General features: G+C 36.6%; 2 protein-coding genes across 2 annotated transcripts; one reads left to right on the top strand and one right to left on the bottom strand.

Moving 5' to 3' along the window:
* The first annotated feature begins 5,195 nt into the window (after nt 1-5,195).
* Nucleotides 5,196-6,274, top strand: LOC115703183 (2-hydroxyisoflavanone dehydratase). The gene has a single exon (XM_030630705.2). It carries the CDS (start codon nt 5,196-5,198, stop codon nt 6,120-6,122), a length of 927 nt encoding a protein of 308 aa, XP_030486565.2. The 3' UTR covers nt 6,123-6,274.
* Nucleotides 6,275-7,481: 1,207 nt separating this feature from the next.
* Nucleotides 7,482-9,112, bottom strand: LOC115702912 (probable carboxylesterase 2). The gene has a single exon (XM_030630378.2). It carries the CDS (start codon nt 8,886-8,888, stop codon nt 7,743-7,745), a length of 1,146 nt encoding a protein of 381 aa, XP_030486238.2. The 5' UTR covers nt 8,889-9,112; the 3' UTR covers nt 7,482-7,742.
* Between the last annotated feature and the right edge of the window lie 6,917 nt (nt 9,113-16,029).

Here is a 16,029-nt window from a genome sequence, read left to right as displayed (position 1 = left end):
TTCAAAACTTAATAGATCAAATGCATATTCTATGCTTATATATAATTTTTTTTCTACATACAATTTAAAATAAAAGTAAACATTTCTTTATACATATAATTTTTTTTCTTCTTTTAGATTTGTTATTTGTTATTTATTTTAATGTGTTGGAGACATAAAATAATTATAATTTGTTTCATTTTGTTGCTAGTTATGTGAAAAAAAATATATATTTTTTTTATAAATATTAAATAATTGAATATTAAAAAATAAGTAATTTAAAATAACTGATCCAATCCTCACTTTTGTAGATTGGATTAGATTAGATTTGAACTATTGTGTAGATTGAATTGGATCCACTGCTACAAAAATAATTTTTCCCGATGTTTTTAAACAGTCGTTTAAAGTATTTTCGTTAATTTCTATAACCGTCGCTTATACGACCGTAACGAAATGGGTAAAATAAGCGACGGTTAAAAACCGTCACTAATGTGAATTTTCTGACAATTAAAAATCGTCGCCTAACATAATCGACCGTTATAGTATTTATTTATGTAATTATACAACTACATATTTCCTATAGCTAATAAAAAACAAAAGAGAACAAAAACAAAATGGATTGTTATTTATGAAACCTTTGAAAAGAGAAGAGTGAGTAGATGAGTTGTTAGTTATGGAATTAGGTGTTGAATACTTGGAAAGAGAGAGTTATTATTAAATGTAGTTAATGCCCAAGAAGATGAAATGAATGACCAAATGTGATTTGAGCACAATAAGAAAAAAGCTGCATGTGTTTTTGTGTGCATCATCAACTCATGCTCATGCATTTCTTGATTGCTTCTCTATTTTTACTAACATATCATAACATTGACTTCATTGTGTTATTAGCTCTTCCTTTTTGACTTTGAAACTGTCAACATTTTCGGCCGACAGACTCAACTCTTATTCTTTCTTCATATATATTAAAGAGAAATATTGCTAAAACTTGGTGCCTAGTACGATATGGTGCACTCTTGAGTGTAATTAATTATTAGATTGTATATAATTTAATTATTAGATTGTATATAATTTAAGAAAATAATTTTTTGGAGAATATTATTAATTAATCTGACACTTATAAAAAGTGTTGAGTATTATTGATGCCCAATAAAAAAAATTACTAAATGGTAGCACTTGTATCTAGTACTACTCTCTTTGATGTCATATCACTATTAGTGTAATTAAATATCGGATCTCATATAACTTAAAAAAATAACTTTTAAAGTATATCGCTAATTAATCGTGGAGCGCTATCTATAAAAGGTACTAAGCACTAGGAGTATTTGTGGTGTGGGTAGTGCGGGTTGTAATATTTTTTTTAAAACCAAATCGCATATATGCAATTTTTGTAATTTCTCAAACCGCAACCGCACTGTGAGATTTCAAAACCACAAAAATACAGTGCAGTACGGTACAGTTTGAGCAGTGTACACTACCATCATTATCGAACATTATAATAAAAATTTAAAAATCAATCTATAAAATTTTAACATCATAACACATATACTAATTATCAAGTTATTATATTAAATTATCTCTAATAAAGTAATGTAATATATATGTGTATTACATATATATGTTCTTATATTAAAAAAAATAAAAAAATTATATTGTAAAAATTAGTAACTTTCTAGTATATATATAATGTGGTACAGTTTGAACTACAATTATTAAATTTAAAACTACAAACAGTACTACACCGCGCGATTTGAAAAAAATACAAACTGTGCAGTGTGGATAATTTGATAAATACCCATACTAATAAGCACCACAAATACTCCATAACAATGCTCTTAAAAAAATAATAATAAAATTAATACACATCATTGCATCAAAATAATATAATAGAATTAAGTAATTAATTTACAACTATACCCATTAATTGTTGCCAATGCCATAGTGTGAAACTTCTGGCTAGCCATAATACACGTTGCACGCAATTTTTTGGGTAGGTTATTTCTTTTATGGACTTAAATTTTATTTTAACTTTTTTTTAATGGGAATTATTTTATTTTTCTTTGTGGAAAATAAAAAAATAAAACAAATATTTATCTTATACTTAATAGAGTCAATCTTCATGTGAGATAGAGATAGTGGGAAATAGTTTAATCTTTTACTTATACATGTTTTAAGTATTATATTATTCTACAATAATATTGGAAAATTCTATAACACACACCCTTAAAAGGGATACTGATATATATTTATTTGTATTAGTATTCAAAATAATTTTTTAGTCAAATTTTTTCTCAGAATCATGTAAATTGTAGTTATTTAAAATATTATGCAAAGTATTAAGAAATTCGGAAAAATTTAATACGCGAAAAACTGCGTTCAAATAGTGTGTTGCATGCGTGAATATTTTATTTTTTACGCGTGTAAAATAGACTGTTTGAATATTATTTTCTATATTGTAAATTATTCTGAATTTCTCAAAAAAATTTAAGATATCTTAAATAGCTATAACGTATATGAATATGAAAAAAAATAGATTAAAAAATTCTTCTAAATGCCGAAACAAGTAAATGGTGCATCAATACATCCCTTTTAAAAGGATGCATTGTAGAATCACCCTATAATATTTGGTTGATGAGTTGTATTATAAAATTATTTAATTTAGTAGGAAATGTTATAAAAATATTTATTACAAATAACATTATTTAATATAGTGGGAAAATGCTATATTATTTAGGGAAATTTTCATGGGCCACCTTATTTTGGTAATTATTTTCAAAAATAACGTTGTTTTTGGCAATTTCCAATATTATATTATATATATAAATAATAGGGATTTTTTTAGGAATATACTATATTAGATAAGTTTTTACAAAAATAACGTTAATAATGTATCACACACAAAATGACGTGACACGTCATCATCTCCTCCACGATTACCTGCAAACATAAACACAACTGTTAATCCTAAAAATAGAAAATTACCAAAAAAAACGGCAATTATATATACAAAAACTTAACATAACAAAAACAACGTTATTTTTGAAAATAATTGCCAAAATAAGGTGGCCCATGAAAATTTCCCTATTGTAATTAACTAATCATTTTCGTAATAGTTGGGCTTTAATCTATTGGTATAGATACGGCCCTAAACTCTTGACAAGCATTTCGGCCCACATACACGTGTCCCGATCAATCCAACCTCAACACATCCACCAAGTGTCCTCTCCCATTTCCATCCTAGGATTTCCCTACTTCAATTCAAGACTGATAAAAACAAATAATTTGAGTTTTAAAGCAAAGGGAAGTTCTTGTTGGAATTTTGTCATTCAAAATTCTATTAGCTTCTCATGAAAATTTATTTTTTCTCTCTTTAATTCTCGAAAACCTTCCTAATATTTTCCTTTTTTTTTTTCTGAATCGTGAATAATAACAAATAGTGAATGTATTTATAAATTATAGTAAGGGACATAAATGAAAACTAAATTTTCATGGAGACCTAACCACTTGAGGCTAGTTCAAGTGATCATAGGAGGGTGCGTGTGTGTTGGAGATCCTGGGTTTGAGTCCCAGTTTATGCAATGTAATATATAAACGCTTAAATAAAAAAAATTATTCATGGAGACTTCCCAACCATCCACCATCCACTATGTGGATCGGGCTACTCGAGATGAATAGCATCACTCTTATTACTGTTTATATTTTTATTTTGTTTGTTTGTGTATTTTGTGTGTTGATTTATTTTCAAATTGAATTTGGAGAATATACAAAAATAAATAAATAATTGTAAGTTAGATTTTTGGTTAAATATATTAAATTAGGGTTGTACATAAATTTTGTGAAACTACTAAATTTGAATAATCCTTCTAAACCAAACCAAAAAAATTCAACGAAAAATATAAACTAGAAAACACGATGAAACTATAACCCTCGTAATCTATATATTGCGTAGGTTAAAAATTAAGCTAGCCCGTTCAATTAAATTGAATTAACTTGACTAACCTGATTAAAGTTTTTAATTTTATGTTTTTATGATATATATTATATAATATAATTTATATACATATACATATATTTTTAAAATATAATTCAAACTATGTTTGTTTTATAGTGGTTGATTTAAAATTTGAATTTAAATTAAGATGTTGGCGACAATACTATCTGAAACATACAATTTGTGACACTTAACCCTACAAACCTCAGACTAATTTTTTAATAATAAAACCTTCCTAATTCACATTCAATTTTGGTATTTATTTTTCCAACTAAAAGATGTCAAAGTGAACTGTACAAAAACTTATGCACATCATATTCTTATTAATTTTATCCAATTAATTAATACCTGATTTGACAAATTAAACATGATTTAAATTAGAGAAATGCTAAAGGGTACCTAGCACCTTCCTATGTGTAAATATCACTATTAGTTTAATTAAGTATTGAGTCCCATATAATTTAATATAATAACTTTTGTTCTTTAAATTAAGACCCTCCTACCGTTTAATTAATTCAATGTCAGCAAACATACCTATCAATATCTACTTCAAATTGTTTATCTATGTAATTTTTAGTCCTAAATAAAATAAAAATCATTATCTAACATAACTGAAATGAGTTATAACGCTAACTCACTAAATGACATAATTAATTACAAATCAGATTTTTTTAGGTGAAAAATAGGTTGTACACTTAACACAACCTTTCTTTCTCCATCATTTACTCACTCTAAACTAAATTTACTTAAAAAATCAGAAAAGCCTCCAAATTATGTCATTCTCTTCTACCTTCAACTCCTCTACATATAAATAAAACAAAGAAAAAAAATTTAGTCTAATTTTTTTTATATTTATGTACGTTATATATCTTACAAAATTTTAAAAAATTTGAAATAATTTACCATATAAAAAATAATGTTAAAACAGTCTATTTAACACGAATATAAAATAAAATAGTCACGCGTGCAACACACTACTTAAACACAATTTTCAACGTGTTAAACTTTTTCAAATTTTTTAAAATTTTACAGGTTGTCTCTTTACATAACGATGAAAAAAATATTTAACTAAAACATTATTTCAAATACTAAAACATAAATATATCGATATATCGAGTGAATTATAGAATTTCCTACTTAGATGTCACTTGTAACAAATATCAATACTCTATAAATAAAGAGATATCACATTAGTCTCAGTCACCTAACTTACATTACAATTACAACAATGGAGGCCAAACCTTCAAACTCAAAAGAAGTAGCCATCGAATTCCCTTTCTTCCGTCTCTTCAAAGATCGCACCATAGACAGATTCTTCGGAGACCCATTTCTCCCTCCCTCACCCGACTCCGAATCCGGTGTTAAATCCAAAGACGTCGTCATCTCTCCCCAAACCGGAGTAACCGCCAGAATCTTCCTTCCCCAAATACCCGACCCGACCCGAAAACTCCCACTTCTCATTTACTACCACGGCGGCGCTTTCTGCGTCGGATCTCCGTTCTCTCCTCCTTACAGTCAGTACGCCCCTTCGTTGGCCGAACAAGCAAACGTCGTCGTTTTGTCTGTTCACTACCGCAGGGCACCGGAGGATCTACTCCCGACCGCTTTCGATGACGCCTGGGATGCCGTCAAGTGGGCCGCGGCCCATTCCGGTGGTAATGGGCCTGAATCTTGGATTAACCAGTTCGCGGATTTAAATAAAGTTTTCTTGGGCGGGGATAGTGCTGGTGCGACTCTGGCCCATAACGTGGCGATTCGGGCCGGTGTTGATGGGCTTAGTGGGCCGAAACTTATGGGTATGGTTTTGTTTCACCCGTATTTCGGGAACGACAAACCAGACAAAATGCTTGAGGTGATATTTCCCACGTGTGAAGGTGTTGATGACCCGAGAGTTAACCCGAGTTCGGATCCGAATCTGGTGAGGTTGGGTTGCTTGAGAGTGTTGATTTTCGTAGCTGAGAAGGATTTTCTGAGGAAAAGAGGTTGGAGTTATTATGAGGCGTTGAAGAAGAGTGGGTGGAGTGGGGTTGTGGAGATTGTCGAGACTGAAGATGAGAATCATGTCTTTCATTTATTTGATCCCACGAGTGAGAAGGCCCAAGCTATGATGAAGAAGACTGTTTCAATCTTGAATCAGGCCCAAGCCCATATTTAATGGCCACAAAAACAAATTAAGTGTGTTTATTTATTACTATATTATATTATATCTTTTTCTTATATTTTTATTATTTATCGAAGAATATTTTTTGTAGAATTTTGCCCTTTTAATTTTTTATCTGAATTATAAAAGTTGTTGCAATTCTTTAGTAGTTGTATTTTGGTAGTTTATTTAAAAAATTGTTAATATAATATTAATATAACATTAATTTAATTAAATTTAAGAGTTCAAATAAAAAATAAATACACAATTAGAAGTTTAATGATAAATGATAAATTATAAGAGTATGGGTGTTCATTTTTAGAGCTATTATTTATTAGTATGTTTAATGTGAATAAATTTAATTTTTTTTATTATTTTAAGTAGTTTGGTGCATGTTTGGCATCATAACTAAAAAACTGTTTTTTGTTTTTAAAAACAGAAAATTGTTTTTGAAAACAATTTGGCGTGTTTGGCATTGTTTTTTGAAAACAGTTTTCAGAAAACAAAGTTACAAAAAACAAAAATTTTGAAAACAATAAAATGTTGTTTTCTGTTTTAAAAACCAATTCACTTTTGGTTAATATTTTTTTTCAAAACACTAACCAAACGTGACTTGTGTTTTAAAAACTTCAAAAAGTGTTTTTTGTTCTCATTTCTAAAAACAATTTTTTGAAAACGAAAAACAGAAAACAATGTCAAACATGCTCTTGGACTTTGGAAAATCTTATTTTTATTTGAATATTTGGAGGAAGCGCGAACATCCACAAGTTAAAACTGAAAGATGGAGATTTTTAGTATTTCAAGTATATTGTCAAGAAATATAATTGATGTTAGATAAGTTATTTGTCCTGATTAAATCTGACCCCTTAGTAATTGTGTCTCTTTTTGTCAAGAGACATTCTTCTTTAATGATTTAAGATCATGAGAGAGAATATAACAAGTATGCCATCTAGATTTTTAGAAATGTCCCTAATAATAGTCGGCTAATATAACAACACATACATTAATTTGACGAGCATTGCTATTGGGTACCAGTGGTGCCTAGAACCTTCTAAATGTGTCGACTTGCAATTGGCTAGCGATACTCTATAAAAATTATTATATTAAACTATATGGGACCCGATACTTATTTGCACCAATAGCGATATTGATACGTAGGAGGGTGCTAGGCACCAGTAGTGCTATTTAGCATTTCTCTTAATTTGACATACTCTTTGAATGGATAGACAATTTATTTAACTAAATATTTATCCATTATTTTATTTTGTAGAAATATATATCTATATCTCATTATTTATTTAGTTATCATCGATATTAGTCATTTCTTAAAAAAGAACAATTTAAATAGTATGAGGAATTTTTAATGGACCACAATTCGATACATAAATCATTAATATATTACTTAAATAATAATAATAACTCCAACAAAAATGAGAAACCACATAAAATTCCCCATCCATACAAGTCCAACTCCAAGTCCACCAATTACATCAAAACAACAATAACATGTTCATGTTCTTTTAATGTAAACAACAATAATGTGAAGAGAATTCCACTTTATTTTTTTCCAAACAAATAAGAAAAACAAAAAAACATACACTAAATAAAATTCTCTTCAATGGTAAATGGACCACCCTAGCTTTGTTCGACAAAGGAAGATATTTTCTTAAGCATAGCCACAGCATTTTCACAAGTTGGCTTAGTAAGATGGAATACATGCTCATCCCCAGCAGCTTCCACCACCTCAACTCTCCCAACCCAATCACTCTTCTCCAAAATCTCCTTATAATACAATCCCCTATCCCTTAACAAATCATTCTCAGCCACACAAATCAACACTCTCTCACAACCCAATTTCCCCAAATTACTATCCTTACCTGGATTTATGTACGGATCATCAACACCAGTTGTGGTTGGACTCACAAAACGCCAAATCCCTTCTGCCCATTTCCCTTTCTCTGGAAATTTCACCTCATTACCAATCGGCTCTGCTCCCCAAAAGTAAGGATGAATTAGAGCAATACCCAAAAGCTTCGATCCATTGCTTAACCCACCTTCTAATCCCACTCGTATAGCCATGTGATGAGCAATGTTAGCTCCAGCACTGTCTCCCGCGAAGAAAACTCGCTCGTGATCCGCACGTGAGTTCAACCACTCTTCCGGACCAGTCCCCTCGGAATGAGAGACGACCCATTTCACGGCATCCCATGAATCGTCGTAAGCAATCGGGATCGGATTCTCCGGAGCTAATCTGTAATCAACGGAGACAGCCACCACGTTGGCTTCGGCGACCAAGGTGTTAACGGCGTTGTGGTACTTAGCACAGAAAGGTGTCTCGACGCAGAAACCTCCACCGTGAAAGTAAACCACCAGAGGAAGCTTTTTCGGAGATTGGCTTTGACCGGCGACAGAGGAATTGGGAACGTACAGCCTTGCTTTGACTCCGGTTTCAGGTGAGATCACTACATCTTTGGATTCGACGCCAGTTTTGGGGTCAATCGAAGGGGGGACAACGTCGGCGCCGGCGATTCGCTCGATGCGGCCGCTTTTGTAGATTCTGAGAAAAGGAAAGAAGTCGCGAGCTACTTCGTCAGTGGTGGGGGCTGCCATGGCGTCGGGAGTGGAAGAGATGCAGAAGAGTTTTGTAGTTGTTGTTGTTGTTGTTGAGGGTTTTAGTCTAAGCTTGGGTAAGGAAGAAGAAGAAGAAGAAGGTGTGGAGGAGAAGAAGTGAAGAGAAGTACTGAATTGGAGTGTTTGGATTGAATTTATTATTGAAGACATTATATTATGAAAATGAAGGTTTTAGTAGATTTTTGTATCTTCATATTTTATTATTCATGGTAGAGTAGCATGTCAAGCCAAATAACCTTTTTAGATTTTTTTTTTTCTAATTTTGAATAGTACATTTTGGATCATTGTTATAAAGTAAAAGTAATGGCCGTGTTCAAAAAGAGATTATTTATCAATTTTTTATTTTTTACATAATGATTTAAATAATTTACGATGAAGATGATCCAGAATTTTATAGTGGGCCTATCTATTTTTTTTTTTTTTTAAAATAAGCGTAGATTTATATTAGAACAAACTAGACCTCATGGCCGTTACATAATATGTTTTTCGGAACAGAACTGATCGGGATCGATCCATACACCTGGTGGGTGAAAGCCCACTTAGCAACATTGTGTGCCGCAAAGTTACAATTCCTACTAACATTAGCAAAATTACAACACATTAAAAAAGGAGAAGACTTAGAACAAAAGGAGACATAGTTCTCAAGAGCCCAATGGGACGCCTTCCCATTGAGGGCATTGATTATTGTCTCGAGTCACTCTCCACAATAACAAAATTATACTTTAGTTCTAAAGCAACCGACACCGCCAAGCAACAAGCCGCCGCTTCTCCACAAGGAGCTCCCGCGAAATCCAACCGGGATGTGTGAATAGAAACCACCCTCCCCAGATGATTCCTAGCTACTACAGCTGTGCACATACTCTCCAAGCCCACACGAACATCACAGTTTAATTTTACCCAATCCAGAGGTGGAGGCGTCCAGCTATCCTTCACCGGCGGCGGAGGACAAGGCAGAAGAGAAGTATGTGCCTCTGCAAAAGAAGAACAAATATGGTCAATACATTTAAGAACATTAGGAGGGCAGTTATTGTGTACGACGTCGTTACGCAGTTTCCAAATGTTGTCCACAACAAGCGAGGCATAGAGAAAGACTTCGTCTACTCGGAGACCCCGCCTATTGAGGCTCCAAATGAACTTCACCCAATCCCAAACCCGAATACCAGTGTCACACACAGGGAATATCCCCCACGGAGAAGCACGCCATAAGTGCATTGCTACATCACAGGTAAGGAACAGATGTTCCATCGTTTCCTCGGCCGCACCACACAACGGGCAGCTGGTGTCTTCTATCTGAATTCTTCTTTTAATCTCCGCTCGGACAGGGAGGGCTTGAGAGAGGATGCACCACCAGAGAACCTTGTGACGCTCCATTATGTTACTATTCCATAGCTTATTCCAAAGAGCAGGGGCGACAGAACATTGGGGAGCTCTCTCCAAGGCCTGGGACAGATAAGCCGATTTACAAGAGAACCGCCCATTACTTTCCAGTATCCACAACCAACTATCCTTTCCAAAACCAGGAGGCGCACCATTTTTCAGAATCGCTACAACAGTCTCCTGATCGAACAGGCTTTTAAGCTTAGGGATATCCCACCCACCTGTCGGCAGAAGAAGATCAGCCACACAATTATTATCCATAGCAACACTTCTATTTGGTTTCGGGACGAAACCTTTCAAGTGAGGGATCCACGGGTTCCTCCAAATGCTAGTGTCTCTTCCATCAGCGACCCTCTTACAGGCCCCCTTCCGGAGGATATCACTAGCTTTAACAACATTCTTCCAGAACCAAGAGTCAGAGTCTTTGTACGAACAGTGGAGAAAGTCCTTACCCCTAAGGTACTTGGCCCTGAGAATTTTGCAACATAAAGACTGACTCCCTGTCACTAAATTCCAACCCCACTTAGCCAAAAAAGCGAGGTTCATTTCCTTGGTTTTCCGAAACCCCAGACCCCCCATAGACTTGGGGAGACACATTTTATCCCAAGCTTTGAGATAAAGGCCATGGTTCCCTCTCTCAAAACCCCACCAGAAGTCGCGGACTTAACCATCAATCCCATTCACAAGCCGGTTGGACAACTTGGTGGTTTGCATGGCATAGATGGGCATAGACAATCCCACAGATTTGATGAGGGTAGCTCTTCCAGCTTTTGATAATGTTTTTGCCTTCCACCCCTGAAGTTTAGTCATGAGATTATCAAGGATGAAGTTAAAATCAGCATCTTTTTGCCTTGATCTAAAGAGCGGCAATCCCAAGTACTTAAGAACTCCCTCAGGAGAATCAATACCCAAAGCTTCCTTAATTCCTCTCCTCATACCAGTCGGGGTATTTTTGCTAAAGAAAATTGATGTCTTAAGTTTGTTTACCTTCTGTCCAGACCACGAGCAGAACTTGTCAAGACACTCCCAAACGGATTTAGCTTCATTTATGTTTGCCCGGCCTACCAAAATTAGGTCATCTGCAAAGAAAATGTGGGAAAGCACCGGGCCCCCCCTGCTTAGTTTAATCCCATGAATAGTCTCGTTCCGGATTGCTTCTACTAAAAGTCTAGAGAGCATTTCCGCCGCACAGATGAAGAGGTAGGGGGACAACGGGTCACCCTGGCGAATACCGCAAGAGGGCGAGATTGTACCGACCGGCCCCCCATTGAGACATATATTAAGAGAGGTGGTTGAAATACACTGAGAGACCCAACTGCAGAATTTTTGAGGGAAACCGAAACAACCAAGAATATGATCTATAAACTTCCAACTAAGCCTATCATAAGCTTTGACCAGGTCAATCTTGATCGCAAAGAACCCTTCTTTTCCTCTCTTCTTATTGAAGGAGTAGATAATCTCTTGCACCAGCACATTATTATCTTGAATATTCCTTCCTGGAACAAAAGCAGCTTGAGTTGGGCATATAAGAGAGGGGAGAATGGGCTTAATTCTATTCGCAATGATTTTAGAGATGACCTTATATGTCACATTGCAAAGAGAAATAGGCCTAAAATGAGTCGGTCTCTTCGGGTTCTGCACCTTAGGAATCAACACTATATTCGTGGCGTTCATACCCTTATGCAACCTCCCTTTGTCAAAGAAATCAGTAACAGCATCACAGAAATCATTCCCAACTGACTCCCAGTAGTGTTTGAAGAATAAAACAGACATTCCATCAGGCCCCGGGGCTTTGTGGTTGTTCATGGCAAACATGGTACTTCTTATTTCTTCACGGGATGGGGCCTCAACCATCCCAGCCTGGTCCTCAGGAGACATTCTTTCCCTAATTAGATGGCCACAGTTCAGAGGCCTAGCATTGGTAGATCCCGAGAAGATACCCTTAAAGTAATCCAAGAATTCCTGACCAATTAACTCCCGCTCATTTATCCAAACATTATGCTTGTTTAAAATGCAATCGATAGCATTTCTTCTTCCTCTAATAGCAGCAGAGAGAAAGAAGAACTTGGAACATTTATCTCCATCCTTAAGCCACTCTATTCTCGCCCTTTGTTTCCAGTAAACCGCTTTCCTAGTTCTAGCTTCATTCAGATTCCGTTTGATGTCGCACTCCAAACTCCAATCTCTAGAACCAGTAGGCATCATCTGGACTTTATCAAGTTTAATCTCCAAATCTTTGATAACCTCATCAATTTTCCCAAACTGCACTCTCTTCCACTGAAGGAGCGCCACTCTAGTAGCTCCTATCTTTTTGAAAACACTGGCGGGAGCCCAATGATGGCGCACAGAATTCCAAGCGTTAGCAACAACAAGATTACTTCTAACATCCCTCGTCCAACTTTCCTCAAACTTGAAGCACCTCTTAAATTTGGTCACTGTGCTGACCGTATCAAGACACAACGGTCTATGATCAGAAGTACTTGTCTGGATTGAACAAAGAATAACTTTGGGGAAAAGGTGAAGCCAGGCTTCATTCATGATGCCTTTATCTAGGGCCGACTTCACATGGCTCTCTCCCGACCGGTGGTTATCCCAAGTCATCATGTCCCCTTGGATCTGCATATTGATTAGGCCACGGGACTCCACCAGGTTTGAAATGGAAGGGATAAAGGGGTCTCTACCCGACGATCCCTCCCGCTCCGAAGGATTAAGAACAAAATTGGTATCACCAAGAATCAACCAAGGGCCTCCATATCTATCTCCTAACGCCATGATCTCCTTCCAGAAAAGCTTCTTTGCATGGTTGTAGGGCGGACCATACACACACGAGAGAAGCCAAGGGTGGGTTGGGGGATCCGAGTAGACTATGCCCGAAATATGATTACGAGTACAAGCAATACTTTCAAAAGAAAATCCCATTTTCCAAGCTAAAATAATTCCCCCGCAATACCAACAGGCGGCACAGAAATATGAAAGTAAAAGTGAAAAGCTTTCAGGATACGTACCAGGGGATTGACATCCACCTTGAGTTCAGTTAAAAACACAAAATCTGGAGAGCGCGACCTGAGCAGGGACTTCAGTTCCTGAACTGTAGAGGTCTGCCCCAACCCTCTACAGTTCCAAGCAACACCTCTCATGGCGCCTGTGGAGGAGATTCGACATTCTCCTCCACAGGGTTAAGTGAGTGAACAGATAAACTAGATCCCGATTCTTCAATCACAAAAGAACCAATCAGGTGATTTCTACTAACTCCATTGTTGCAACTAGAGCTCTCACCAGATGGCTCCTCCGAAGGTTCCTCAGAAAGATCTTCACCATCCGCCCTAACCTCATTGAGCCTCTTCTTAGTGTCCCAGGGAAAGTCCCTAACAACGCCATGATAAGTTCTCACTAATTTGTGAGGTCTAGAGCATAGAGAAGCGGAACCCTCAAACTTTCTCTTTTTAAAAGGTGTAGTACGCTCATTAGTTTCCGATGAAGGCGACACTCCAATATCACCACCCAAATTTTTGATCTCATACAAATCTAACTTCCCAAAGTGTTTCAAGTCATAAAGTAATTCTTCCTGGGCTTTAAAAAAATGAGACAATGCCTTTTCCTCTTCAAAATTAGTCTCTCCCTCCTTCCCAATAGAATTGGCACGATGAAGACCCTTGCCATCCAAAGGATTGCCATTGTCCCGAGATGGACCATTAAATTCGAGAGAGCCTCCCATATTGTCCATAATAAAGCCTTGGATCGGGCTTGAGATAATTCCCCCACTATCCAAAAGCTTTGGACCAATCACTTCTCTCGGCCCACTCTTCTTCTTATAGTTCAAATTTAAGTTCACATCTTTTGAAATATGAGGCTCATGAGAACACTTCGGCCCAGATTCATTAAAGTAGACCGGCCCAATTAATTTATGCGGCCCAACACAAGCACTAGAACTTTCACCAATAATTACTTGCAGCCCATTATTATCCTTTACCAAATCGCTCGGCCCACCAGACCCCTGGCCCATAACAGTTTTCCTCTTGTTTACCCCAACGCCCAAAAGGGGCCCACTAGAGCACGACTCTTCATTAACCAAAAGATTGAAATTTTGACCCGTTGGAATCGATGGCAAAATAAAAGGTAACGGCTCAGAGGACTTTCCCCCTTTCTTCAAAAACGACTTAGCACTATTACCATTTCTAGTAAAGCTTGGAAGACTCCCATCAGGCGTGACCTTGGGCACCCACGACTGAGTCGAACCCCGATGAAGCACAGACAAAGCACGCCCTGTCCTTTTCTTTCCCCGTTTTGAACCTCGAAAGTCGGTAGGGACCGGTCGCACCTCCGTCACTCCCAGAGCAGTACCGAGTAGTGGTTTGTCACAGACGGCCAACCTCGCCTGAGACCCAACACCTGAGAACACATCATGGAATCTCGAAGCCGTTGACAACCACGGGCCAAACATGGGGAAAACCGCACCATCAACCGCCTCCACCATGACCGGCGAAGAGAGGGAGCAGCCCCTCCTCTGGTGACCCAGCCGGCCACAAAAATACCAACTTTTTCATACTTACACTGAATCCACTTCTTGCCCCTTGTAAATAAGTCAAAGAAACAACCGGCATTCAGGGGGAGTTGGATGTTTACGTCGATTAAAACACGGAGGAATGAACCCCATTCAACCGACTTCTCCTCATCTAATTCCACCTTTACCACATCTCCAACTTTTCCACCAACAGATTTCCATTCTCAACCGAAAAGTACGCGTGATGGAGATTATGAAACTGCACCCACACTCTTAGAATGTCAACTGATTTAGAGCTTTCGATACCAGAGAACCAAGCATGGAGAGCAAATGTGTAGCCTTTGAAAGACCAAGGGGCATTTACTAAAGCCCAATCTCTGTCCTCTTCCGTTTCGAACCCAAGCTTGAAACAATTTTTCGAAAATGGACCCTCAGCAAGCGAGCAAACAGAGACCTTCTTCTGCTAGTTTTTAGTTACGAATTCTATAATATCATCAGCCTCCACCAACATAGGCGCCACTACCTTTCCAAATAAGCATAGAGACGATAGAACCTTTAGGGATGTGGCACACGGTGCCAGGGAAATCGAGGCTTCCACACAGGTAAAGCATTTACCTTTCTGTGTGGCAGAAGGGACATTAACTAGCTCCATAAAAGCTCACAAACAAAAACACAAGACAACAAGAGACAAGAGCAATAACTATGAGACCAACTACCCACCCCAGCAAAGACACACACACACTTTAAGACACAGAGCAAAAAGAACAAACCCACCTAAAAGACAAGGACCCCACCCACAGACAAAACACACGGTTGAAGGAGAAGGAGCAAAAGGAAAAAAAGAACCAAAAACCAAAAGGCCAAACAAAAACACACGAAGGGAAAACACAGGACAAGAAAACCAAAAATCTAGGAACAGGGATACCAACGGGAGACCACACGAGGAACAAACAAACAGTGAGGGTGAGTGAACGAAACAAGCAAAAGATTAGTAGAAGACTAATCTCAGAGAACGGAACATAGAAGAAACTCCATCTCACACACTCTCTCTCTCTCTCTCTCACTCTCTCACTCTCTCTCTCTCTCTCTCTCATGTATTTTATGTATATACCCTAATAATATGCTTAGTTTACACGGTAACACTAGCTTATAAATATTCTATTATATCTTCATGCAAAGGGAGCAATTCACTTTACAAATTTAGGGTTTCTTCTTTAAGAGAGTGGTGGTAACGTTAGAAATTGAAATGATAAATAGCAGTATAAGTAAATAAAGTTTTAAGTTTGTAAGCGGCATAAATTTAATGTTTATTTTTAACGACATCAGTATCTAATGTTTGTAAAACTATAATGGTCTAGACAAAAGTATGTAGTTACATTTACTTCTAAATATTCTTTTATTAATTCAAAACGA

This window comes from Cannabis sativa, chromosome X (genome assembly GCF_029168945.1).
Source record: "Cannabis sativa cultivar Pink pepper isolate KNU-18-1 chromosome X, ASM2916894v1, whole genome shotgun sequence".
Lineage (NCBI taxonomy): Eukaryota > Viridiplantae > Streptophyta > Magnoliopsida > Rosales > Cannabaceae > Cannabis > Cannabis sativa.
Note: the sequence above shows the minus strand (reverse complement) of the source record. Positions and strands in the feature narration are given on the sequence as shown.